Source organism: Chlamydotis macqueenii, chromosome 12 (genome assembly GCF_036417535.1).
Source record: "Chlamydotis macqueenii isolate bChlMac1 chromosome 12, bChlMac1.mat, whole genome shotgun sequence".
NCBI lineage: Eukaryota > Metazoa > Chordata > Aves > Otidiformes > Otididae > Chlamydotis > Chlamydotis macqueenii.
In genome coordinates, this window is record NC_141567.1 from 13,571,805 (window position 1) to 13,597,764 (window position 25,960).

General features: G+C 40.9%; 1 protein-coding gene across 3 annotated transcripts in view; it reads right to left on the minus strand.

Annotated features, from left to right (window-relative positions):
* The window catches only part of ATOSA (atos homolog A), a 47,707-nt gene that overhangs the window by 15,680 nt on the left and 6,067 nt on the right, over positions 1-25,960 (minus strand). Inside the window, exons 1-2 of one of the 3 annotated variants that reach the window (XM_086757191.1) lie at positions 23,440-23,505; positions 348-532 (exon numbers count right to left, since the gene is read on the minus strand). In XM_086757191.1, coding sequence (XP_086613317.1) covers positions 348-532; positions 23,440-23,452 — 198 coding nt within the window. In that variant the 5' untranslated portion in view covers positions 23,453-23,505. Of the gene's footprint in view, positions 1-347; positions 533-19,702; positions 19,761-23,439; positions 23,506-25,960 lie in introns of those variants that run through there. The other 2 variants (XM_086757192.1, XM_086757190.1) reach the window with 2 other exon arrangements.

Here is a 25,960-nt window from a genome sequence, read left to right on the forward strand (position 1 = left end):
AAAAAGTTCGACAAGTCAGCCTACATTTTCTCAAAAAAAAAAACCAGACCAAGAGTGCTAAGTATAGCGCTCACCATTTGCATAATAAAGACTCAAATAGGTACTGCATTCAGGTAATCGTGCAGAATTTCATGTTCAAGGATAAAAGGCTTAATGATCTCTCATTTTAAGGACAGATCTATTATTAGTACAATACCAAATTACATACTCATTTAAAGGCAGGACTTACAGAAAGCAGTTGTTATTCATGCTTAACTGTGAGTCTACCGTGGGGTTCTCCACTGACTTTAATCATGGTAGCAAGGATGCACACCACAACACTTAACATGAAATGGGTACCATCATACCTGAACCAGTTTGTCGCTGCATTCATGCTTCGTTGTTGGTGGCTGACTTGATTGTGCCGGTGGGCAATGAAAGCCCTCTGTCCTGCCCTTGATCGAATACTCGGGCGTTCGACCTTCAGTGATCAACAAGGCCAAGGAGACCAGGAACTCCTCAGCTTCATACTCAAAGTATTCATCCAAAGTATCTGTCAGTTCAAAAAGACAAAAAATAATGACGTCTGCTGTATAACAAGCTTTCAGCTGTTTGGCTGTCCCCACAGTTTGTTTCAATTTACCCTTAAAACGAGGAAATGGATCTTTGTATCAGACTGGCTGCACTCGCCATAAGACCCAAGTTACAGGACCACCACAAAATATCTTTCCTCATCTCACAACGTTGTCACTACAAGTAGACAAAATTAGAAATACTCTAAAGAAAGCTTCCTGTAATAACTGGTCAATGCACCAGATTTCAGCGGTGCTGAGAAACAACTGTTTGTGGACCACAGCTGGATCACAGCTTCTCTAGAAGAAAAAAAGGTTTCCTGAGCTCTAGTGGGAAAAGTCTGATGACAGTATTACATGGCATCATTAGCATCATGTGGCAGATAGAAAGAGAAGCCACAATACATCACAAAATACATTAAAAATTGAGTAAGAAAAAATTAAGAAGATTTACTTCTATTAGAAAAAGTGGGACACAATGTTCAAGATTTTTATTGCAAGTCCCTCCTGCTGAGAGCAAGGCTTACTTGAGAGGTCCATTTTTAGTTACCATTAGCACATAGGAAAGGTTCCCAAGGAACATACAGAGTATTCATTGTTTTGTACCATGGTTACTTGTGCAAAGAATTAAAACTCAACAAGTCTCTGTAGACAAAGCAGCAGCTGGCATTGCTCTTCATGAATTACTCTGGCCCACTTCATTCCCGCAGAGGTAGGATGTACCAGTCCCCTGATTTTATGGTGTTTTGTACAGCACCCTTCTCCTCCTCCCTCATCACGAGGATGTCACACATCATTCAAACAGATTCAAGTACAAACAGGTTGTGTCACTACCCCCTCTGCTTGGAAACGCTCAAGTCTTAAAATGATTTAGTTACTGAAGAGGTTACAGAAAAATCCTTTTCTGAGAAAGCTAAAATAGATTCACTTCAAAGTCTATTTTAAGAGCAGCAAAGAAAAGCAGGTGGAGGCAAGACAGCCAGCAGTTTATTATTTTTATGCTTTAGGGGAACAAAAGCACATGACATCTTCACAATTTTAGCTTAAATGTCCTGTGTCATCCACCAAAACAAAACTGCCACAAGGACAGAGTTAATTTATATTCATGCTTTGATTACCAAGCATTAAATACCTTTCCACTTGGGGGGAAAAAAAGAATTCAGAAGTCTTTTTTGTCTTCATTCCCCAATAGCGGAGCATTTGGCAAACATGGCAAGACAGACTTCAGAGATCCATACAAGAAGGTGCGCATGAAACAAAAGCTCCAATTAAATATGCAATTACCTGCATATGCAAATCGTAAAGTGTGTAAAACTAGCTTTTGCATGTAGGTATTTGCCTAGCCCAGGCTTGGACTCCATGGACCTCAGGGCCTACAGCCTATTTTGATGGATCTACGTAAAGTAAATAAAAGAAATCAGCCCCCACTGCCAGGGAACTCTGTTCATTGCACAGGTCCTCATCTTTACTGACTTTTTTTCCCCCCTTTTTAAAGGAATGCACTTACACAGCTGCTTTAGGTGGCAGGGATGGGCTATAACTGGGACCCTCTTCCTGCCATCCACCCACATCTGTCCATGGCACGCGTGGCCAGTGGTGCGGCACTCCTGACCCACGCCCTACATGCCACATCTGCACGCACACATCTATGAAAAGGTGCCAGGTGCTGGACTGCCACAACCAGCACAAGTCCTGTGGTTCCATCCTCCGGAGGGGAGCGAGGCAAGGGCTCTTCCGAAACAGTTGCCCATGCCAGCTGCCTGCCCCCGCCCTGGCGAGCACCCCAGCCAGGAAGGGACCAGGGGTCCTGGAAGAGTAGGGTGCTGCCAGGACAATTCATCTGGCCACTGCCTGCCCTCAAGCAGAAGAAAATCCAGAGGATGGATGAATTACCCTGGAGGACCCCATATGGCACGTGAATGAGAGATTAAATCATCTGGCATGAGTTAAAACGGTCATTCATCTGACGGATGGCAGAAAATGACTACTAAAGGGTGTAGGGAACATTAAAGGAATGGTAAACAACAAAAAGAACAAGACACTTAGGTAGTGGTATGAGTCACCTACAAAATTAGGTGCCTGTAATATTTTTTCTTTCAGCTAAAAGCCCAGTGAACAATAGGCAAGTCATACTTATGGACAGAGATTTGGAAAGACTCTGAAAAGGATTTAAGTATTACAGCTGACCCACTCCCCCCCCCCAAAAAAAAAATTGCAGCATTATCTTGCTGCTAACACAAGCATCATGCTCATCTTTATATGTCCAACAGCCATGGTAATGTTAAGAAAGCCACAGCAGGAAGGATCACTACTGGAGTATTTTTCCTACTCTGACAAAGAAGTTCCAAAAAATCAGCAGGACTGACATTAATTTAAACAAGAATTGCCTCATGCTTAGCAGACTAAACAGAAGGGAATTCAACCTTAAGAAAATGTGTAAGAGGAATTCTGTTTAGTTAAAATATGTAAAAAACATCTATGGTTTTAAAGAAAAAAAAAATAAAGAGCTCCATCAAGATCTGCACATGCTTATTATGCAGACAAAACCTCTCTGAAACACCTTCTTACTGTAACAGAAACATGCACAGTAAGATGTGGTACCTGAAAATCTCCATTAGAGAATTTTAAATGGCAAGTAACGGTAAAATAGACATGGCCTTTAATTAACATTAGCAGTTTACCATGTGAAGCAGTAGCTCTCTTTTTTTAGAAAGAATTTGTATTTGATGAAAAGCTTCTGGACTTGACACAGATTAATAGACAAATCCTATGGCCTGAGTGCTTTGCCGAGCTGGTTAGGTTCAGGTAAAAAGCCCACTCCCTTTTTGCACTAAAAAAAAAAAAAACCTGCTACCAAAGCTTATATTCTATACTTGAAATGTTCAGTGTCTTCACAGATATGTATCACAAATTGAGATAACAAGCCACGGACAGTTTAAGGATGTCCAAATGCAAGATCCAGTGAATCTAATAAATACGCAAGGTCTAATGAATAAGGCAAGGTAAATAAATCTGAAATAACCATTACTCAAGATTCAGAATACAATATTACTTCAGGTAAACAGATAAAATTTACTTTTAAGTTCAATTTGCAAACATTGCGTCTGTTCCTGTATCCGATCTATTATTTCAGATGCAATCAGTTTCTTGCCTTAAGGATGGAAGGAGACCCTGCTAGCGAGACAGACATATTTGCATTGGCTGCAGTTACAAAAAAAAAAAGAAAAAAAGAAATGTTGTTTCAAAATAAAAACTGCATCTCTGTGATAAACAGCAAATATTGAACTCAGAAATGCTACTGTTTTCATAACAGCATTATAAAGACAGGGTCAATACTTTAAAATTATGCCAGCAACGTAATAAACCAGGTATTTGATCTGGACTTTTTTAAAAAAGAATTTTAAAGCACAAATGGCAATGGATATTGAGAAATATGTTTTTAGCTCCTGAGTTTTTTTAGCTACTGATTTCTGTATCATTTAGCAACTTCTAAGAGTTTTCATAAAGGAAAAAGAAAAAACTATTGAGAAGCCTGGTAATTGTTCCTATACAACAGACACAGATGATGCAAGTTGATGTAATTGAGGACAAGGGTAGAAAGACATTTATAGAAACAGCAAACTCAGTGTTTAGACAAAAGAAGTCTTACTGTGCATGTGCTGTAACTGTTTGCTTTTGTGTATGAATCAGCCCTAAGACACACACCATACACTGTGTATAGAATAACCTCAATTCTATAATCTGACTACACAAATACGATGATTATTCTGCTTCATCTCTAGCAACACAACATGCAAGTATATAGCATAAAATACGCATCCCAGCAGTGTCTGGGTTTTATTCCCCTCAAAATAGGAAAAAATCCAGTTAGTTGACGCAAGTACATAGGAATTAAAGTAACAAGGCATTACAGCCCTTTAATCAATACATTGAAACTGAAGTTTATTGACCAGGTGGTCACAAGAGATAGCAGCAGATGTCAGACTGCTCTAGGAGGGAAAAAGAGAAAAATAGAAATCTACACTGAAGCTACTATGTATAAACCAAAACAAACAATACTGGAGAACTGAAACCTAGAGGCACATCATTTTGTCTTCCTTTGTCTTCTGCACATACCAACCTCAACAAAGACTCATTTTCTGCATCTTCTGGACAAACAGAAAAGCACATTTAACCAGTGATGTCATAAAGAGAGTCTTCAAATCCTTGGCCTCCTCCGTCCATTACACACATGTGCACAATCACTGGAGCATTGCAATACACAGTAAGAACTCAACCTACTCAAAAAAAAATTAATTTGGCTCACATCCTAAAACTTCTATGCAAGTTAGGTATGTAGTACTCGTTAGTCACAAATCCACTTAACTGTAACCCAAGGACTCTCCCAAAACTTCACTTAATTCAGTTGTGCCCAGTTGACTCCTTTCCCAACTGGGTCACAGTTGTGCGGACAAACTCCCTTCCCTTTCTTATCTTTCCTGAAATACGTGCATTAGAAGAGCATTTAATCTATTTTCTAGGCTTAGACAGGAAACAGACATTTGGTATTGTCTAACCCATTGTGCTCCAGGGGCAACAGAAGATACATCTGCAAGCCGCTGCCCTGTCCCGCCGGGGCCAGCAAGGCAGCAAATGGCCCCAGCAGATCTCCTCTTGCCCCGTGCCCTCCTCCTGTCACAACCGGGCACTGCTACAATGATAATCTCTCTTAGTCCATGCTTATTTTATTGTCCTAGCACCTTTCATACTGCACTGGACATCACAAATATCTACCAAGCTTCTCATCCTCTTCTCAGGAGAAGAGCTGATTTTGGTAAAAGTGCCTTTCTTCAAAGACAAATTTATCCAACTTGAAAGCATCCATTAGTCCTGATCTCCACTGATTTTGAGAGCTACTTTCTTAGAGAGTTCACGAAACAATGAATAACCGCCTTTAAATATGCTCTACAAACAGCGCAGATCTTCCCTGAAAAATCTTTAGGCATCCACAATGGATTTTGAAGGCCACTAATTTAAAGTAATCAGATTTCTATTTCCCTTCTTAGAAAGCCGAAACCCAGTAAGCAAAACACTGAACAAAATACAGAATGGCACTGGCTATTCGGATTCCCAGCTGATGCAAGCCCTGCTCCTGCCTTACCCTAGCTGTCCAGGAGGCACTGTGGCATGGTTGCCCACCTCTGCTCTCTGCTTCCTTCATGTGCTTCTTTTTTGAAAGACTGAAAATATTGCTTAAGTACTTTGATCTTATTTTTTGTACTTTTAGTACAGGCAGACCACAAGGAGATGCTTTGGTCTAAGAGTCCCGTGGCAGGAGAGTCAGGTACTCTGGAGAAAAAGCAACTGTCAACATTCAGAACCCATCACCTCCTAGCAAAGGCATCACTCAGCATTTAAAAAATCACAGCAAAAGCTCTCTGGCTTTTCCCCCAAAACAGTCACACTGAATAAGTTTTATCATCTCACTATTCCAAGAAGGAGGCTAAAGGTAGTTCCATATTTTAAGAGTAAGGCAGGGATTCAAGAAACTACTGTAAAGGAAATGAAACACAATGTAAACATTTGACTAACCAGCTTCTCTTCTGGAATTAGAAACACCTACGGATGCTTAAGTTAACTAATTCCATGTTGTGCTTCACTTCAAAAGAAAGCTGCCCTTGAACCCCCCAAACTCATGATACTCTGAAGGAGCAGTCATGTTGTGTCTGCATATTACAAACCTGTAATTATATCTGAAGTCACACACTTCAAAAGCCTTGCAATGTTAAGAGTTCAGGTATAATTCAGGCTATCAAGAGTTAAAGTCATGAGATGGTCTACTTGCTTCAAGAAACAAGCTATTAGTTAAATTTACTTAAATTCAAGCAAACACAATGAACTGGTCACTCACTTTATCTTAGGAATACTCCTCTACAAATTATTTGTCCCCACATCGACTCCTGCCTTAGATTCTTAGTGAGCTCAGGTACAGCCATTATGAAAACAGGAGGAGAGCAGCACAGTACCTCATCTTACTCTTGCAGTCTCCTTACTTTTTCCAGGGTACCAAGCTGAACGACTACCTGGTTATCAAAGCAGTTCAGCTGCAGGCAGGAAATGGCAGCATAGGAACTTTACGTGAGGACCGATGCATACCTGTTATTCAAAGAAAATAGAGTATAAAGCTATTAAAAAATGCTGGATCTACTTAGTTCTGTGTAGGAGAATAGGAAGAAATTCACCTGCCTTTGTGTTGTTATGCTAGTTTATAATTAAAAAAAAAACCAAAAACAAACAAAACAAAGCACACCATCTTATAAGTAAAGGGGATTTTTAAAAACCAAGGCACAGCTACATGTCAGCTAATGAAGTTACTCCAGAGCTCCTGAGCACTAAAAATCAATCAGTACCAATCAGTGCCATCAGCTCCACTCCAGACTGCAGCGCTGCAGGAACTCTCCTGTTATGTATGTATCACTGCCAAGCTACCACACACTTCTGCTGGATGCCTCTCACAGTATGTAGAGCTAATCTCAAGGTAGCTTTTCTGTAAATAAACTTACCAAAAAGAGACTAGTCTTAAAATCAGGATGGAAAAAAACCCCGTACAATTCACATTTTACTGAAACTTATTTAGTTTCAAACAGCTTTATGAGTACAGAAAGAAAATCCAGTTAAATTTAAAGCTTAAATTTCCCGCAGTAATCTCAGAAATCACCTCTCTTTGAGAGCCTAAAATGCAGACTGTTAAACTGATCTGGGTGTTCCCATCTTGCTTCCTGTGTTTTGGCTGACATCCTATTTTGCCATCACCATACTGCTTACTGAGTCACTTCTCTTCTTCCAACTGCAGCTTTCTATTTTTACCTAAGCAACAACAGTTTAATCTGCTTCCTTTGGTGTTTTTTTTTGGCATTAAACCAAATTCTAGATCCAATATTTGCCTTTTGATCAGAGAAACTGGTTTTATGTTCTCTTAACTGGACAAAGAAAAGGAATACTTAAGAACAAACGATGTAAGCTGAACTGTTTCTTGCTCCACAAGGAAATAATCAATTGTGAAGTAGGTCAATCATTATGATTTCATCTTCTGTATTTGGTAGAAGGAAAGGAATACCTGAAAATATGAAGTTTGAGGCTCATTTCAAACCTCAGTTCACCAGAAGCTGCAAGAGAACGTGTATATTCTAAAATACAGTTGTTCCACTGGATCCTGAGATGAGTTAGTAAGTGCTGAAATGTCAGTGTTAAGCTGTAAGATTTTCAGTGCTGCAATGTTTAGCATTTTAAATATAAGCCAGCTGGAGGACCAGAATATATGTTTTTTGCTGATCCTTAAATTTATTACTCTATAGAATGGGTTACAAAAGATGCTACTTGTACTGAGATGCTATAACCAGGCAGGTACTGAAAGCAGAGGACTTGTCTCAGCTAACACCCTTACTTAAGCACACACCAATTTGTGTTTTCCTTTATATTATGGTTTCCTAGATTGTGATTTTGTTAGATGTAACTACACAAAAAAACTCTGGAGTTACATTATAACGAAACAAACATCTAATAAGGAGCAGACTAATTTCTGAGTTTTCCATTCATTCTTCCCTTGATTAGCTGATGCTCTGCCTAAACTAGATTATGTTAGAACAAACCGCATGACTCAATAAACCTACCTGAGCAAAAAACCTTAAAAAAAAAAACTGACAAAGCAACAGGATTTCTAATTTTGCAACTCAAAACTATTTTTTCAAGTATTTCTGTTAGTTCATAAAATGTCTCAGAATAAGTATGGGGCACTAAGCACAGAACAGACACTCAGCTGTAGTTGGAAGGGAATAAAGGTTTACATCTAGCCTTCGCTCTCACCGTCAATACTGTGATTCACCACCCTCATAATATGCTGATATAAATTTTACAGAATCATACTGAAAACAAATTACTGAAATGCTCCCATTTTAAATCCCACTCTAGTTCACAGGAGGAAAGAAGGGCAATGTGGAGATCAGACCTAGGCTAGCTTCACAGTCACTGCCACCATAATGTGAAACCGCATCCAACATGCTTGGTTTGGGGAGCTGAAGGGGCCGTGTGTCACCCTAGAACAGAAAACAGAGTGCACTTAAGCTTACAGAGTATGTGAAAAATTGTTCCTAAGATATTTTCTGGAAAAACAAGTGCTTTTAAATTAAAAATTATCACAGGTTTTCCAATATGAGATTTCTAGATATATATTTAATTTTTTTTTTTAATGCTTCCTTCACTGGTGTTGATGATGATGACTGTTTCATCTTTCATCAAGGCTTCTTCAGCCAAGGGAACTGTGTTTGGAGATGAGGATGATGACGGCTTATGACCATATTCACTATTGTTACTCCCTAATTCAAGAACCAAGTTAGCAGCAACTACATTGAAGACATACAGACTGACGGCTTTCATTACTCAACCTCACGTTAGCTGTAAATACCATACTGCAGTGGCTCCATTGCTGTAGCTTTCTTTTTAAAGGAAGCCCAACATGAATTAACAACGAAAAAGCAGATGTATCTGGCTAAGCCTCATCTCTTTCTGAATGTCTGTCATCCATACGATAGTTGCAGCAACGGAATACTAGGAGGTCTAGCTCCATTTGGAAGCCAAGACATCCCTCCCATTAAACAGGTTGACAGCAGCTCTGCATTAAATCCCAGCTGTAATAGCATTTTTATAATACATAAATAAAAATGCATGCCAGAAATTTTATTTGAGGCTTTAAATACAATACAATTCAGGATGATTGACATAAGTTTCCTCTTCAATTTGTTTAACAATCCAGCTTAACAAAGATTCAACTATTTGCAGACTTCTGCAATATTTTATACATAGATAGTTTAAAGATGGAAACCAGCCATTTCTGATAATAAATCACTCTCAGATGTTACTGGAAAACAACATGAGACTGTTTAAAAATTCTACAGTAGGTATTTCAATGCTTATGAGAGTTGTCAGAGAGCAGCCCTCTACTTAAAACACAACATGTTTGCATCTTGTGCTGACCAGATTTTTTCTAAAGTGTTACTCAGTTTATTCCTCTGTAGCATATCATCTTTACAATATACAACAGTATGTTTGGGAACAGTGTTCATAGTGATGTAGGGCTACACTTGCCAAAAAACCGCCGGTTTTTTAAAAATTTCTCCATTAACATTAAAAATCATTCTCTTTGGGGTATATCACGCTTTACCTCATCACCTTAAATATTTATTGTGCTTAGAAACTTTGACAATATACTTTCAAGTGTTCTTGTGCTTATTTTCCTGTTAATATCAATAAAATAATACTTATTTTGTGAGGAAGAATGTAAAGTAGCCTTCAGCTCTCAAAAAGATTTTGAGTGAATGATTTGGAAGAGTCACTAAGGGCCTGAACAAAACAGTCATGGGAGCACACAAGACTCCTGCTGGGGAAGGCCAGCTATGCTCTGTGTGAGCACACGTTCCACTTTGGTTTATAATCAGCAGGCACAAACTGCTGGTATTCTTCCCTAACATCACTGCAAGAAAAAGAACGGTTACATCATGTGTCATTTGCATCAGACCATAGCCAGACCTCTTGAAAATAAACCAGAGTGAATTTGAAATGTGCAATGTGAAAGCACTGACTCATTTTTGGGAGGAACCAGTCAAGATGCCACAGATGCTGGAGTCAGGGAAAGACCTTGAAAAAAGTACCATGTTGCCTTACGGGATAGCACATTATGGAAACCCTTCACTAAGCATTCAGCCTTCAACACAAGATTGTTGTCAAAGCAAGTGAAGTTTTGTAAGTATTAAAGCACTCAGCCTTCCACAGTCTGAAAACTTTCAACAACCAACAGCCAAACACTCTCATCTTCATGCTACGGTCAGGTGCCAACAAGTGCAATGGATGGGTTTTGATAGCAACTATCTTCAAACTCTGAAGTCAGAAGCTACTGACTTTAATAAGCCAATTTAAACTTGCACAAATCAGACATTCCTGGCAGTTCCTCCCTGCTTTTCATCTCTTGATTCAATGTACAGAAAGATACAAGATGACTGTTTGTCAAGACTACTCAGGAACCTCTCATATGCTGAAAAATCTCCTCAAAGCTACCTGCCAGTATCTACTTTTAATAGATATTGCAATTTCTCAGTTTTACAGTGGTAACAAGAAACAAAACAAATCCAAAAGAACAGTAAGCCAGAGAAGGCTCTGGGATGGGGGTGAACAGAAGTCTAGATGTTTTGGGGAAAAAAACCACACCTATGACCTAGTCTGCTTCTTGGAGAAAGTAGTCTACTAAAAGACTATTAAAAAACTAACTGAGGGCTCCCACATGCATGATTTGTATGTAATTTCTTGAGGGGTAAGAATTTTGATCATCATCTAGATGTGTTACGTTTCCAAAAAGTTTTGATTTCATTAATAGCATTGCAAATTTGATAAGAGTGCAAAACAGGGGCTATCAGCAACTCAACAGCACAGCCATAAGCCCTGCACCCACCCAAACACTCGTCTCCCTCAAGGGTGCACAATACTCAATTTCAAATATTCTGTTGTCTTAGAGGAACCTATAAAAACTACAATGTTATAAATGAAAAGAAAGCCCTGAGAGCGCCAGCACTGTCAGCCAGGTCAGCTGATACCCCTGTTTCAGTTAACCCGAGATCCAGATAGGTGAAAGTTAATTTGCTTTATTTTTGAATTATAGAGAAGATGATAATCAGCGCAGTTTTCCACAAGGCTGAAAAGACCTCATGGGCCAGGAATTAAAAACCTGCAACTGCCTGGGCAGTAATGAACTTCTAGTTCAATCCAAACCATCAGAATATTCACTTTACGTGTCTGGATCTCTTTCATTTGTACAAGTAATGAATAGCTTGATGGATGCAGGTTTTGCTCCTCTTTGTTTTCACACAGTTTGAAGAATTGCCAGAATCTAGCTGAGTGACATTTATCTTGTTACAATTCAGATTTACTTTAAGATTTAAAAAAACAATCAGACTAATGAAACTCTGCAACGTTCAGCCCTTTTTAGGTTTTCCCTCCACACATACACACATCTTGGAAAGTACCTTTTTAAAAACTGGACCCACTTGAGCACTGAAATTTCAAATAACATACTTGTTTGCTTACAAAATTTAAGTGTCTGCTTTCCCTCTCCGCTTCATTCAACCATCCTGCCAGCCTTGCATTGCAGCTTGAAAGCTACCAGAAACATCCAGCCACTGGGCACCTTTGTGGAACAAAACAAGTTTATGACAATCCTAGATGGAAGACACTCATCCAAAGTACCAAAATTAACACTACCAGAGCAACAATAATAGTGGTGTATTCATAACATATCTGTTCAAAACAATTCTCCCTTCTCAAGGGAAAAAGTGAGTTCATGGATGACTGCGCTGCTGCTGGCACGGAGCAAAGACAGGCACGGTGAGGGCCAGCAGGCAAAAGTCTCCCTGCACAGCCCTGACCTCAAGTCACCCATCATCCCTGGCCTCCGCTCCAAGTTTATTGGTTGCACATGTGTTTTGTAACACCCTGTACCATGTATTCTTAGAATATACTTTCCAGAGAACCAAAGCGACAGGGCTCACCCCTCCACGACCACTTTCAAACCAATCTCACCAGCAGCAGCCTGCTCCTCAAGATAAACCAGCAGTTTATAGAACAGTAAAGGATCCAGCCTCTATATTTGCATGCTCTAAGATCAGGTGACCTGTGAGTCAAGAGACAGAGCAATAAATTATTAGGAAAAACAAAACACTACACTAAAAATAGCATCCACAAGCACACACACCAGAGTATGAAGAACAACAGTTTTTATCCAGGCAAAGCTCAAGGCCCTCCACAGCCTCTTTTGTATTCTATACAAAAACAACTGACAGAAGCAAAGGCAGATAAACAAATAAAACTCAACTCTGGTTCCTCTTCGATAACTTCAAAATACATACTTAATCATAACTACACAGTAGGGAAAAAAAAAAATGTTGAATCTGGGACCAGAAGAAAAGGTATTAATGTCCAAAGTAAATGTTCAATGAAACTTAAATCAGAAGATGTCAAAATGACTTTCTTTTAAGGAAAATTGCTCCAAGCTGCCTTCAGCTCAGAAATGCCAAAAAGTCACTATCAGCTAGTAGCACAGTTCAGGCAACATTAAAGACTCGCCCACTTGTCAGGTTTAATAGATTTAACAAATTATTGTGAATGCTCAAGTTGAGCAGACAAAAAAAAAGCCCCACAAACATTACAGAATCCAAGTGCCTGACAGACATACTTGTTTTGTCAACCCCTTCAACTAACAAAAACATTATACAGAGATTTTCTGTTAGAAATCAATAAAGAAAACAAATTTCATTACTATCAAGTGACAACAATGTGTAGTATTGTTGGAGGAAGGGGATCTTTTTTAAGAAATAACTAAATGTAGAAGAGTGTAGTCAAAAAGATCTTAAGTTTACATATGACTACATTTGCTATTTCTGTAAACAGCTGGTTTTTGCAATCACTTATCTTCAAGAGCTAATAAAAAACATATCTGAGATTTTAGCACAGAACATTTTATTCTTACCATCTGAATCAGCGGCTGATCTTGAAAGGACCAGAATTTGGCACAGGAATCCAGACAACAAGCAACTTGCCCTCTTTATCCCCAGGAAAACATGCAAATTGGGTTCACTACACCCTTACTGCTGCGTCGGATCCCTAGGAAATAGCATTTAGAGAATTGATTTCAGCATGAGTTGGTTTTACCCTTGACTATGGAAAAACACGGTCTGAAATCCTAAGATTTCTGAGGAGATAAATTCTTCACAGTCCAAAGTTGGAAACAGGCCCTGCCGGTGGGGAGCTCTGAGCTGGGCACAGCTCACGTGAACACCAGCCAGGCTTCAGCTAGCAGACGGCAGTGCCTCACCTGCCTGCTCAGGAAAGTACCATTGGTGTCCACAGGATTTCTCATGGAATTAATCACCAAAAATTAGTGTGAAAAAGACGTAAAGATTATGCCTCACCAGCATCCGGCCTTGTGAGGAAAGTACGTCTGGTTTATGTCTAACAGGAAACCATATTTTCCTGTTGTCTTTTTTGCCTCTCAAAACATCATCTTTCCTAAGAAGCAAGTTACTTTTGTTTTGGGTTTTTTGGGGTTTTTTTTTGTTTTGTTTTTTTTTTTTTTAAATCCAAACTTTCAAGATCTTCCATGGCTTACCACCATTCCTGTTGTCTCCCATTCATTATTGCAGTAAACCTCCAGTTCACCTCTGATTATTTTAATCACTTGTACTTCCTTCCCCATGCTGTCCTATAGTTGGGAAGAACACGATGCAAAATGATTCTGCTTTCCAACTTCCCTGTTGCAGTGATAAAGGCTTGTTAGCCTGTACGCTGGGAGCATGGTTCATCTGTCTCATCAGTATTATCCCTTTGTTTCCTTACAGCCCTCTGTTGGAAGTAATCGATTTTGTGTTTGATACTTGCATAAGATCTGAGGTGAGGATGCTCTTTTGTTCCATGCTTGTGTAATACCCAGCAAAACGTGACACCTGAATGTGCCTCTTAAATTTGTAGCACAGATAACAAATAATAATCTTTAAAACTAATATTATGACTGAGTTATACACCTGCAGGCTGAAGAATTCCTTAATCCATCTAGACAACCAAACACAGCAATATGATACACTCTGGAAACACAATCTGAGAATATAGTGGCTCGGTGCACATCTACATGAAGGACTTCCTTCATTCTTTCTGTAATGAAGCCACTGTTATAGTGTAAGACCCATAGACATAGATGTACCTCCTAGAACCAGTAAGAGCTGAAGAAAATGTGGGTTCTTAGCAGCATCAATAAAACAACCTTACAACAGGTTGTTTATTCTTTATGAGAAGTAACCTGCGCTCAGTAACATACACAGGGCTTGTGTGGGGAGCAGATCAAAACTTGCCTCAGAAGCACTTCCTTCCAGTAGTTTCAGCGTCACAGCAGTAGTTTTAAATGTAGTCTACACCAATACTCCTTAAGGTGTCCTACCCTAAAAGAGAGATATTGAACCTTCTATTTTGAATTTACCTATAGTAGGTACAGGAACTGTAGAGTAACTTTGCTATTAAAATAAGAAAGATAGCACACAGGACCCTTCTAGCATCCTGCTCACAGCAGCCAAAGGCAAGCCCTTAGCAAAAAGAACACAGACAAAGTAGGGCTGCAGTGGTATTTCTCCAGGATACTCTCCCAAGTCTTTAACAATTGAATCAAAGAGGCAGAGTAGGTCCTACCCCATCCAGTGGCAGACAGCTTCAACCCCCTTTGTGGCCCCCACTACAGACCTCCGCTGTCCTACAGTGACATTCCCCTTCTCCCATCAAGGAGCTACATCCACCCCATGAGCTACAGGTTCTTCCTTGCTCCTCTGTACCATGCCCAGGGCAAATACATAGAGCTTCCTACCTCCTTCTCCCTTTATCCCTTGCAATGTTATTCTGGTTGCAGCACGTGATTTTCATGTTAAGATAAATGAAAAGAACTCAGATAGATTTGCTCAGACTACAAACTTTCTTATTTAAACTAATACTTTAACTGCCAGGCATTTAGAAGTACACAGCCCTTCAGACATCTTTTAGAAAGATCTTACAGGAACTAAAATTCGATGCCTCTAGGAATTCATATCCACGTTCTCTTAGTTTATGTTTTCTCCTCCCCAGCTGGTCTGCTTTACCTTTTAAAATTTATTTTTAAGTTGTAAAACCAAGAAGTCATCTTCAGTTCCATAAACTTTGCTAAAACTGGGAAAGGAAAAAAAAGTGTTTGTTGTCATGGTAGCAGTGAGAAGTCTCTGGGTCAGGATGCAGAGAACCTCTCTTGTTCTGTCTGATCATTTGCATCAGAAGTTCAGCCATCTGTTATTAACTATTTAACAACAGTCTTGCTTGTTAGTGCTGGTGCTTGCTATTTAAATTTGCAGAATCTAACTCCCCACCTTGGCTCCTTTTGTAAAGCTCCTAATTAATGTGGAAATTCATCTGAGAGCTCAGTTATCTTTCAGGTAGTATGACCACCATTAGTTAAACTTGGCCAATATTCTTTCTCACCAAGGAAAAGGTATACACTTACGCAGACACCATCGTCTGTAAGCAGCAGTTTTCTTGTTAGACACATCAATCTGAGAAGAACTTCATCAGACAGTAGACGATATGGCTGCACTGCAGGACAGGCTCTATCCCTCCCATTAAGGATACTCCACTTATATTCCTGAGTTCCACAGCAACCCTTGATCTTCTGTATCCCATCTTCTCAATATTGCAAAAGAAAACAGTTTTTAACTGTTAACTCAGAATATGAATAGCATAGACTCAACTATGTGATACTAGCAAAGAAATACTGTCCTTTATCCTCTAAGAGAATCTGAAATATATTCGTCTATTAGCTGTATATATTAATAAAACAAAAACTTAGTTCTCACATTTCCAAGCTTAAAATTTTGGAGTTAAAAATCTTTTACCTTATCTTGACTTCAGTATCTTAATTCAAATCTCTGTGACCTAAAGCAAAATACTGACTCTTTCTGAATCTAGGCCTAGGAGAGCAAGTCCATCTTGTTGCTCCTCACTCATGCCCTCAGAAGAAAGTGGGAGGCTATACAATGACAAAAAGGGAGCAATATGGCTGGTTTTCTTACTGATCCTAAAATTACTTCACAAAAAAAAAAAAAAAAAAAGTCAGTACTATTAGGAGCAAGTAAGAGGTCTTCAGCAGGAAGTCCTTGTTTCAGTCATTTAACAAGGAAATGCTTTATCACAAATGCTGACAGCACTCCCTTCACAGGCATAGCCAGTAAAGCTCACATCCCTCCAACTTATAAAGTGCAAGGAAAATTTGAAAAGTATTTAGAGAATTGCAGAGCATCAGAAGACTAATTCACACCTCCAAATAACAAGACAGTATTTTCCAGGCTAGGCTTTCATTCAGATGACAAGCAGACCAGCAGCCTGTTAAATGCATTAGCAATCTCAGTGGGGCAAGACCTGGTGCAGAGACAGCACTGACTAAGATGCCTTCTCAGATTCTACAAAGACGAGAGATTTGGTAGATACCAACCACACGTGCATAGGATAGACCTGATCTAATGCAATAATTTAGAAATCTATGTGATAGTGTATCAAAACAAGAACCCAGACAGTATCATTACTTCTGGTTCCAATAAGAACAATGCAACTCAACAGTCTAGAAGTGTCTGAAAAGGTTTTTCTTTCAGCATGTTCAGGAAAAGTCTCCATTACTTCAACTTCACATGTGAAGGCTTGGTGAATTACATCCAGGGCAGCTTTCTGACTATCAAACAATGTCAACTCCAGAGACCTGGTTCACCTCCAAGAAGCTATGCGAATGCTGATGGCATACCTAAGCCCAAGATAAATACAGTAACACTGGTGAAGAACTGTTAAGCACATTTTCTACCTACATGTGAGGCACCTACTAATGCCGCTGAGCTGCCTTTTTTTAAATTTCCCCAGAATAACTGAAAAACAAGAAAATGAGAAACAAACCAAACAGTGCAAATGCACTGTTAACAATAAAACTTTTAAAGAATAGCCACAAGGAGAAGAGATAGAAACACTCAAGAACTCAAGATTTTTATTTTAATGGACAACATATTAAACATTAGATATATAGTATGCAGGTTAAGTAGGAGCTGATATTCTTGTAACTTTATTACAACATCATGTCAGTTAGAAATCACATCTACAAGCTGGAAAGTTCTGCAGCACTGCTGCTAGAACAGGACTAGCTATCAGAGCACACAGGAAAAAAAAGCATAGGACTTGTTAGGAAGTGTCCTCAGGTAAGAAATGTAGATTAAGAATCCCATTATTTTATCTGAAATAAAGAAAAAAGACAAAATAAAAGGCCCAGAGCAAACTATTTTCATTATATCTGACCTCTTCTACTGCAGTTTCTTTCTGCATTCATCTTCTCTTTGTGCTGTCCTACTTCATCTCTCAAAACTCTGACGTTACAACCTGTTCATTGTCATCTAAGTGGTGGGTAATTTATCTTGGGGAACTTTGTCAGAACACGTTTGACCACCCAAAATCCTCCTCCTAGCTAGTGAGGCTACCTCCAGCTTCAGTAGGTTTGTTTCAGTATTTGCAGTCGAGATTATTTAGATAGAGGGTGGGGCCGAGGGAAAGGAGTAAGGCTAGCAGACCAAAGGCAGATACTGTACTTCAGCAGAAACGCAAAAAGCTCTGAAAGAACCGAGATGAAGTTGATGATGGCGGAGCAACATGAAGCTCTTCGTGTAATTTTTCCAGTGCTGTTAACCTTCACCTACAAGTCCTGCCCTTAAGCAGTTAAACAGTAACCTGCAGAAGTAAAAATGTTACAAAAGAGACAATATAAGCTTCTCATTTAAAACATTTCTGGGAGAGGAGCCAGGCCCATAAAATTGTTTTTAAACTTTATTTGGGAGGATAAACCAGGACATTACAACTCTCAAGCTGTGTAAAAAACTGCTCATTTTAAAACGGCCACCAGAGCCTACTACAGAATTTTGAATGCATAAAACAAAGGAGCATTTTAAAACAGTTTTAGAATTGAACCGTGTCACATAGCACAATTCTGCTATTTACAAGTTTCCACACTTTACGTTCTGTTATTAAGCTTTAACAATCTTCTGGTACTAAAAAGAATAAAATGTTACATAGGGTCAAAATGTAAAGGCTTAACAGAATTTGAGCCAAGAATCTAGTTTGCCTCCCTCTCTCCTAAGATATGGTAATTTTCTACATAGCAAAACGGCAGACATTAACACATTTAAAATCTAATGTATGCAATTATGAAATCTCACTTTGTCCTCTCAAAAATTCCTTACTACTTTATAAAGCAATGCTTCAGCGATTCAAAACCAGTATTCCCACACAAACCACAAGAGTACACTAGTGGAATTGTTCCTCCTCCCGTATCAGGAGGTGAACATCTAATGTCAGCAGGCTCACTTAAGCTACAGCTGCGGTATCTTTCAGAGGAATACCAACAACTTCTAGACCCAGGATGAAGACACATGCTAGCACTTGGTCAAAACATTTGTATTTTAGAGGAACATGCTTGCACAAGAAGGAATGGATAATCCTCAATTCAGCATTGAGTTCAGTATGCTATTTAATTAGCTTTAAACATAGCATACAGTTGAGCAATCAGTAAGCTGCTAATTAAAAATACTTATTTTTAGTTGCCCTCAAAGCTGACATATTTGCGTCAGCTTCATTTGCCCCAAGACAAACAAGTAGTGGCAAAGGGCTGATAATGCTTTCATGCATTGTTTCAGGCAGAAATCAAAATACTGTAAGTTTCCTCCTGCTGGGAAAAAAAAAAAAAAAGGAAGAAAGAAAGAAGAAAGAAACTTGACCTACATAACAAGGCACAGAAGAAACTCAGTTAAGCTTCAGGGTGCTTTTGGGAGGGAGGAGAGGGGCTTTTTTCCTCCATAACAATGAGGAGTCAAGCAGTTACATATGGCCACACTAACTACAACTGCTGGCAGATCTGACATTTAACTAGATGTCTCACTTTTAAGGCTTAAAAATATCCCACTCCTGTTCCAGGACATTTAATACTCTTGCCCTAAGAGTGTAAGGAATTCACAGAGTTAATTTTCAGGCTGACCATTACTTTCCTTTAAAGGGAGGTTGAAAAAAAACCCAACACCAACCTCACAAAACCCCAACATTTCATAGGCTCGGTATACAGAACGAAAGGAAGAACATATGGTGAAACTGTTTGTTTTTTTTAAAGGAACTATTTACAGACTAAGTACAGCACACTCCTTCAGCTCCACCGGAGAGGCAAACTTTGGTACAGGCGAATTTTAAACCACCTTTCAAAGAAAAAGACCAACAAAAAACGCAGATTACTCTCACGCAGCTTGAAGTTGTTTCCAGGCCAGCAGACTCTCGGGCCCGGTGCCACCGGCCTTCCTGCCCCCCCACGGCCGCTCCTCCCGGAGCCCCATCGCCCCCCCAGCCGCCGCGTCGGGCGGTCTCCTCAGCCGGGGCACCCCAGGCCCGGCAGGGCGGGCGCAGCAGGCAGGTCCCGTACCAGGCCGCCTGGCCGAGCCCGGGGTGGGGTGGGGGGGGCCGGGAGCCGCCGGGGGGCCCGGTTCCGCGCCGGTACACACCTTCTCCGCGCGGCCCGGCGCTCCCGCTGCCAACCCCGCCGCCGCGCCGGCGCGGGTGGGTGCCCACGGCATCTTCCACAAAGGAGGCAGAGTAGGGGCGCGCATAGCAACAGGGCCGGGCGCCGATTGGCCCCGCCGGGCGAGCGCCGGCCTCCTCGGGCGGCCCGGCCCGGCCCCCGGCCCCCCCGCGCTGCCGGGGCAGGTGAACAGCACAGGACGCGGTGGTGGGGTGCGAGGGTGGGGGGGACACACAGCAGCGGAAACCACTAACGTGGGTACTGAAGCGCTGCTGTTCACAAAAAAAAAAAAAGAAAAAAAAAAGCGTTACTGCCACCCGCGCCCCTGCCCCTCGAGGGAACAGGCTGTGGCGGAACTGCCGACACGCGTGGGAGGAGAGGGCGGCGCCGGGAGCGCGACCTCCCGCCACCCAAACAGCGACCCTTGGTCCCAGTCCCGCCTCGCACGGGGGCTCTAAGCCGCTGGACGCCCCGGCCCTGCCCGCGCCGCCTCCAGCAGCCGGAGGTCACGGCCGTGGAGCGGCGGGAGGCGGAGCAGGACGCGGGCCGCAGGCTGGCACCGCGCTACCCGTACCTGCAAACGGCTCCGAGCGCCCGGACGCCACAGGCAGCACCGGCTGGGAAGAGCCAGCCCGGAGTAGCAGCGTGCGTGGCGTGATGAATATTGACCCCCGGGGTGGAGAGAGACAGCAGCCGCCCCCCCCCCCCCCCCCCCCCCCGCCAACCGGCACGAGCTCACGCACCGCACGGCTCCACCGCCCCGCTCGGAAGCGGCTCAGCTGCCCCGTCCCCCTCACGCCCACGGAGCACGCTGCGAGGGGAAGGCGGGGGGGCAGCCGCCTCGCCTCACCACGGCTCCTAAACCCACCTGCTGAGCTCCCTGCGCCAGTGCCTTTTTTTGACCCCCCTCCACAACTTTTTAGTGAGCGCTTTTGGGGACTAATTTGTGAAGTCCCAAAACGGGGTATTGTTTTAGGGACAGTCCAAACAACATGCTGTCCACATCACACAATTTCACCCAGTTCTTACCTATTTAGAAGAACTGAAGTCAGATAACATTCACCACACTAACATCAGCAGCACAAAACAATCTTCCTCTCAGCATAACCACAGCACAAAACAAGAATAAAACTCTTGTTCTGTAACCAGATGCCATGAAACCAGGAGAAGTCCAGATCAAACTAGACTTCGCAGCCACCTTCAAAATCCAGTAGCACTCACTGACCCATTCAGGAGCACGGAAACCATGCTGCTTACTTCAAAGAACAATGACTTTTCCTCAGACACATTTTATATAGCGGTATCATTTAGCTGTAGCTGCGAGAAAACATAGCGTATTCCAGATTTTTAAGCAGACATTTTATCTGAGAAAGGGTGGATACCTCTTAGTAGTTGGACCATTTAAAGACTGCAGATACAGATAGTGCCTTACAGAAAGTTCTATGCAAAACACGCCATTTCATTACTCACTGACATTCAAGCTTCCTGTATATTTTATCTCAGTTTGCTTTCTAAGTATTTTTCTTTCATGGAACATTTACCTCTACAAAAACACTGTAGTTTACACAGTTGTCTGAAAAAGTAGGTTCAAGTTTTCTTAATCAAGCAGCCACCTAGCCTTTCAAAAAGTACTCAAGATTATTTTCTGTTAAACAGTTACTCAATATCTAGGGGAGGGCTAAGAGGAATATTTACCCCATTGATAAACACAATATTTAAAAGTTTTGCTAACAAGAAGCAGAAGCAACAACCCCGAGTCATTCCCACAGGGGCTGGCAGAGACAGTTCTCGGGAGCCACCAGTTGTTTTTTTACAGGCCCACTAACTATGTTTTAGTGATGAGCAGTTGCCTCTTAGATGACAGGCACACCTACCCACCATAACACTCCTGAACAGTCTCCCCACATTGGGCTACTGGAGCGCACAAAGACCCTTTTCACACCTGATATTCTGCAAATACAGCAAAAGAAGGACAGCATGTTGACACTCCAGTTTTTAAGCTTACTTGTCCTAAGCCAGCTGTAGACAGACAGAGCTGAGCTCTGCGCATGTTTGTGGAGGAACACCTCAGAAATTGAAGCAGCCTAGCCTAATAAAATGCTAAATTTAGAAGTTACAATATTAGAAATTCCACCAAACAAAAGCCACCTTGAAGCATGCTGCTCATTTATCAGTTTGATCTGCTGGAATTCTTTCACAAATTCCAGCAGAGGCACAAGACACATACAATAACAGGACACTGCTAGTGACTGAACGTAAAAGAATACAGTAGCACACAGGGATATACATAGCTGCATATTCCACCATCATAAAGCAGCTGCAGTTAAAATACTAATAATACCTTTGCAGTTTTAATACTGTGCAAAATGACTAATAATAAGCAAGATAAACACACTGTATTTTAACCCACCTTCTGCCACAAACAGGATAACACTTATTAAAATTTTAAAAAAAAAAAAAGATGATGTCTTGATAAGTATGGATTTTATCCAACACAAACTTCAGGAATAAGCAGTCCTACACATTTCACAAAGCAGGGAATCGCAGCCAAGTGTATCTCAGTATCAAGTTAACTACACATCAATTCAGTGGCACTTGCCAGCAGACATAATTGGCACCATCCCTATGTTTCAAAAACGGCCCAACTTCAGTCTTGGAGGGCTGTGCCAAAGCACAGGATGTCTAGTAACGAGCTACTTCAGAAAAACACTTTAGTTCAGATTCCAGCCCTGCCTTATGCAGGAAAACCGAGGTGCGCACATGACCCCTAAGGAGCCAAGCATATGTGACTTCATGGCACCTTATGTTTATATAGCCTAGTTGTAGAGACAAACTAAAAACAAAAGCCCACTTCTACTAACAAATCCCTTGCTTGAAACAATCATTTTGTATTAAGTTATTCATTTGCAGAATATAAAAACACTAAGCACCGTCATGTAGACAACCCTATTCCCCTTCTCTCCCCTTAGATGCTCAATTCCTCAGAACAAACCTGAGGCCAGTTCTTGATACTTGCAATGCATGTTAAAGAGCTGGTAAGATACACTATCCACAGTCTTAATAATTTATGTATAGCTTTCCTTTTTCTGATGTTTAAAGTCAAATTTCATGAGTGAGAAAGACTACATATAGTCTATAGCACGCCTAGAAAAGCTGAAAGCTTCAGATGCTAACAGTTCCACTATGATTTTAAAACAAAATCAGTACAGAACATAAAGCTGCTTAACATTTCATACTAGAAGCTTAACTGAGAATGAATACAACCAGCTTATAAAGTGTTCTAAAACATTTATGAAACTTAAGGCCATTATATATTCTCAAAATGAAGACGGGATGCATACCAAGCAGCATCACTTAACCTTTTCTAACAGATCCAAAAGACTTTCTCACAGAAACTCGTTAGATCAGTGAAACTATCAGTAGGAAACATCTAAAGACAGTACAATAATAGCCAGTTATGCCAATTTTAGTGAACTTAATGGCTCAATGTAAGATGAAGCAGGTGCGTATTCTAGCAGTTTTACACTGATCTGATCTTTACCTTCCACATTTGTCCTGTACCATCAACTATTCCTCCTGGTTCAGCTCCATAAGCTCACTAGTTGGTTCTGCTCATTCACTTTTTAACAGTACGCGCACTTGAAGTTGGAAACCTTCCATAGGAAATATGCTTAGAGAGTCATGTTTAAAGATTTATACATCAGAGAAAAAAGGATTTACCTTTTAGCAGCATGAGTGTTGACGTTAACTCCTTTCACCTAACCATGCATTCCCAGTCCATACTGATCTTGACAATTTTGTCCCTGTTCAGTTCCCACTGGTAGGAAACTCCTCCTCCTTTACTCCACGTCACTGAAATATTTACTAAAGCTCTTCTCTTCCTGATGCATGTGCTCTCTTCCCCCAACTACGTCATCAGAATTAAAAGCCTGACTAAGAAAGCTGTAACAAAAGAGGAAGTAAATACAATGTCTTACTGGGGCTGTGTTGTAAATATTCAGAGCTAGCATGCAAAGAAAATGCACTGATACTTGTGACTTCAGAGAACTGCACAAAGCATCAACAGAACATATAAAAAAAAAAATCACTCTGCTAACACAGAAGTTACGCCTTCAGTGAGTAGTCATCACAGAGGCTTCCTCAGATACTACTGTTAACCACCCTCCCTGTGCCTCCAAGCCTGCAGACAAAGCTTTCTACCAAACTTGCTGACCAGCCTGAAAGCGTGGGTCGGAGCCATGGTTTGTCTCACTTACGTTGCTGGGCTAGTGGCCTGGCAGGGAACCAAGGAGAACAATACCTGGCAGGGGAGAAGGGCGTCCCACCACTCTGAAGAACGAGTTTGCTGACCACAGCAGCTCTTCCTGCAGCTCTCCTTCCCCTGACCCTTAGAAGAAGCCACCACCACCACGGCACTGACTGTACTGAAGATACAGGCTAATACTCACTATCCTCAACTCTCCCGAAGTTCTCTCTCTGCCCTTCCCTCCCCCATTACACCAAACGACAAGATGATACTTGCACAGCACCCTGAGAAAGCAGCTTAATTTATTGCAGCACAGAGAAGTGTGAAACATGCCCTAGAAATCCCAAAGGCTCATCAGGGGGCACAAGGAAGCCCTGCACGCACAGCACCATTAAGAAGTTAAACTAGCATAAGCAGTCACCTGCTTGTAGTCTCACTAAAGAAGTTCACAGTCTAAGTCTAAAATGGACTGACTTACCAACCTGGTTCCCAGGGATCTTAAATGGAAAAAAACACTAACTTCACAGGATACTCAATGTAAAACAGATGACATGGCACACACACAACCAGAGATGCCTTATTTCAGGAACATTCCCTTTTTTTTTATTATACCCCAGAAGAAAATCCAACTTGTCTATTCCCTAGGAACAAAGTAGTCATACTTAGCAAAGGGTTTGGGAAATGCATTGCTCACTGCTAAGAGAAAAGTGCCCCATGGTTACTGGGTACTACGTACCTGGACAGAGAGAGACTGGATGCCTTCCCACAAAATGAAAAACAGTCATATCAAAATAAACTGTATAGGGGGAGCTGAAGAACTCCTGTTACTGCTCTTAAACAACATAAAGTTGTTCAGAAGACCTCTCAGTAAGACTATTTTGTTCGTCTTTATTCTCAATAAGGGTTCTTCTGCTCACAACTCCCATGGAAGTGTCATTAGTATTTCACATATGTGGGGTGCTTGCTTCCCCATGTGTCCACCCGCTTCCACTGATTCATACACAGCTCTTCTCCAAATTATCCCCGAGAACATCCTCATACTATCCCATTACATCTTTGCATTTTGAGTCAACATAATGTAGTAATACCATCCCAGACAGCAACTTTAAATAGTTTTGGTCCCAAAGATAACATTAAAAGGTATCGCAACAATTACCAGCAAAAAGAACTAGTCAGGACCAAATGGAAGAAAATATTTTAATATAAGCAAGTTAAGTATAAACATTTGATTTGGTCAAAATAACACTGAATTGTTAAGAGCAGCTGGAAAATTTTCACAACTGTCTTACAACTCAGTTATACTGTTTACAAGTAGCCTTTGCAAAAATCTCTCTTCCAATCTTGGTATGGTTATGCATGCCGATCAAGAATAACTGCACATGGCTTTGGCTGTGTGCTTATAGCTATATCCATCCCCACCCTGCACCAGACCAGCAGAAAAAGGAACATGTAATGAATGCGAAATCTTCCAAAGTCCAGCTACCTCCCCGAGTCCAAGAGGCACTCTTCTGTATTTGCATTCACCCAGGTTTATAGACACACTTAATTGCCTACTTATACAGGAAGTTTTTGTACTCAGTAGTACAAAGGTAACCACACAATTGCACATGCACTTCTAAAACAGTTTAAACTTAAAAACTTGATTCTGTCTAAATATTAGATAGAAATGGACTGCAAAGACTGAACAATTTACTGCCATGTTGAAAGAAAATGATGTGAGACACCTTCAAAAAAATCTAAAAACCATAGTTTACAAAGTATCACATCACAATGGAGAAAGCAGTAACTGTAACTAAAATTACAGTTAAACTGCAAGACCTTAGTGACTAAAACAACAGCTAGCAACAGCTAGACTGTTACCCTAAGCTTGTTGCTGACAGGATAAAAGGTTATGGCTATTTCAACACCATTTAACAGTTGCTATTAGTAGATGTTTGTCAAAATAAGAAAGAAGCTTTTTGTAAACAGTGAAGTAGACAGAGCAAGTTCTTTTAC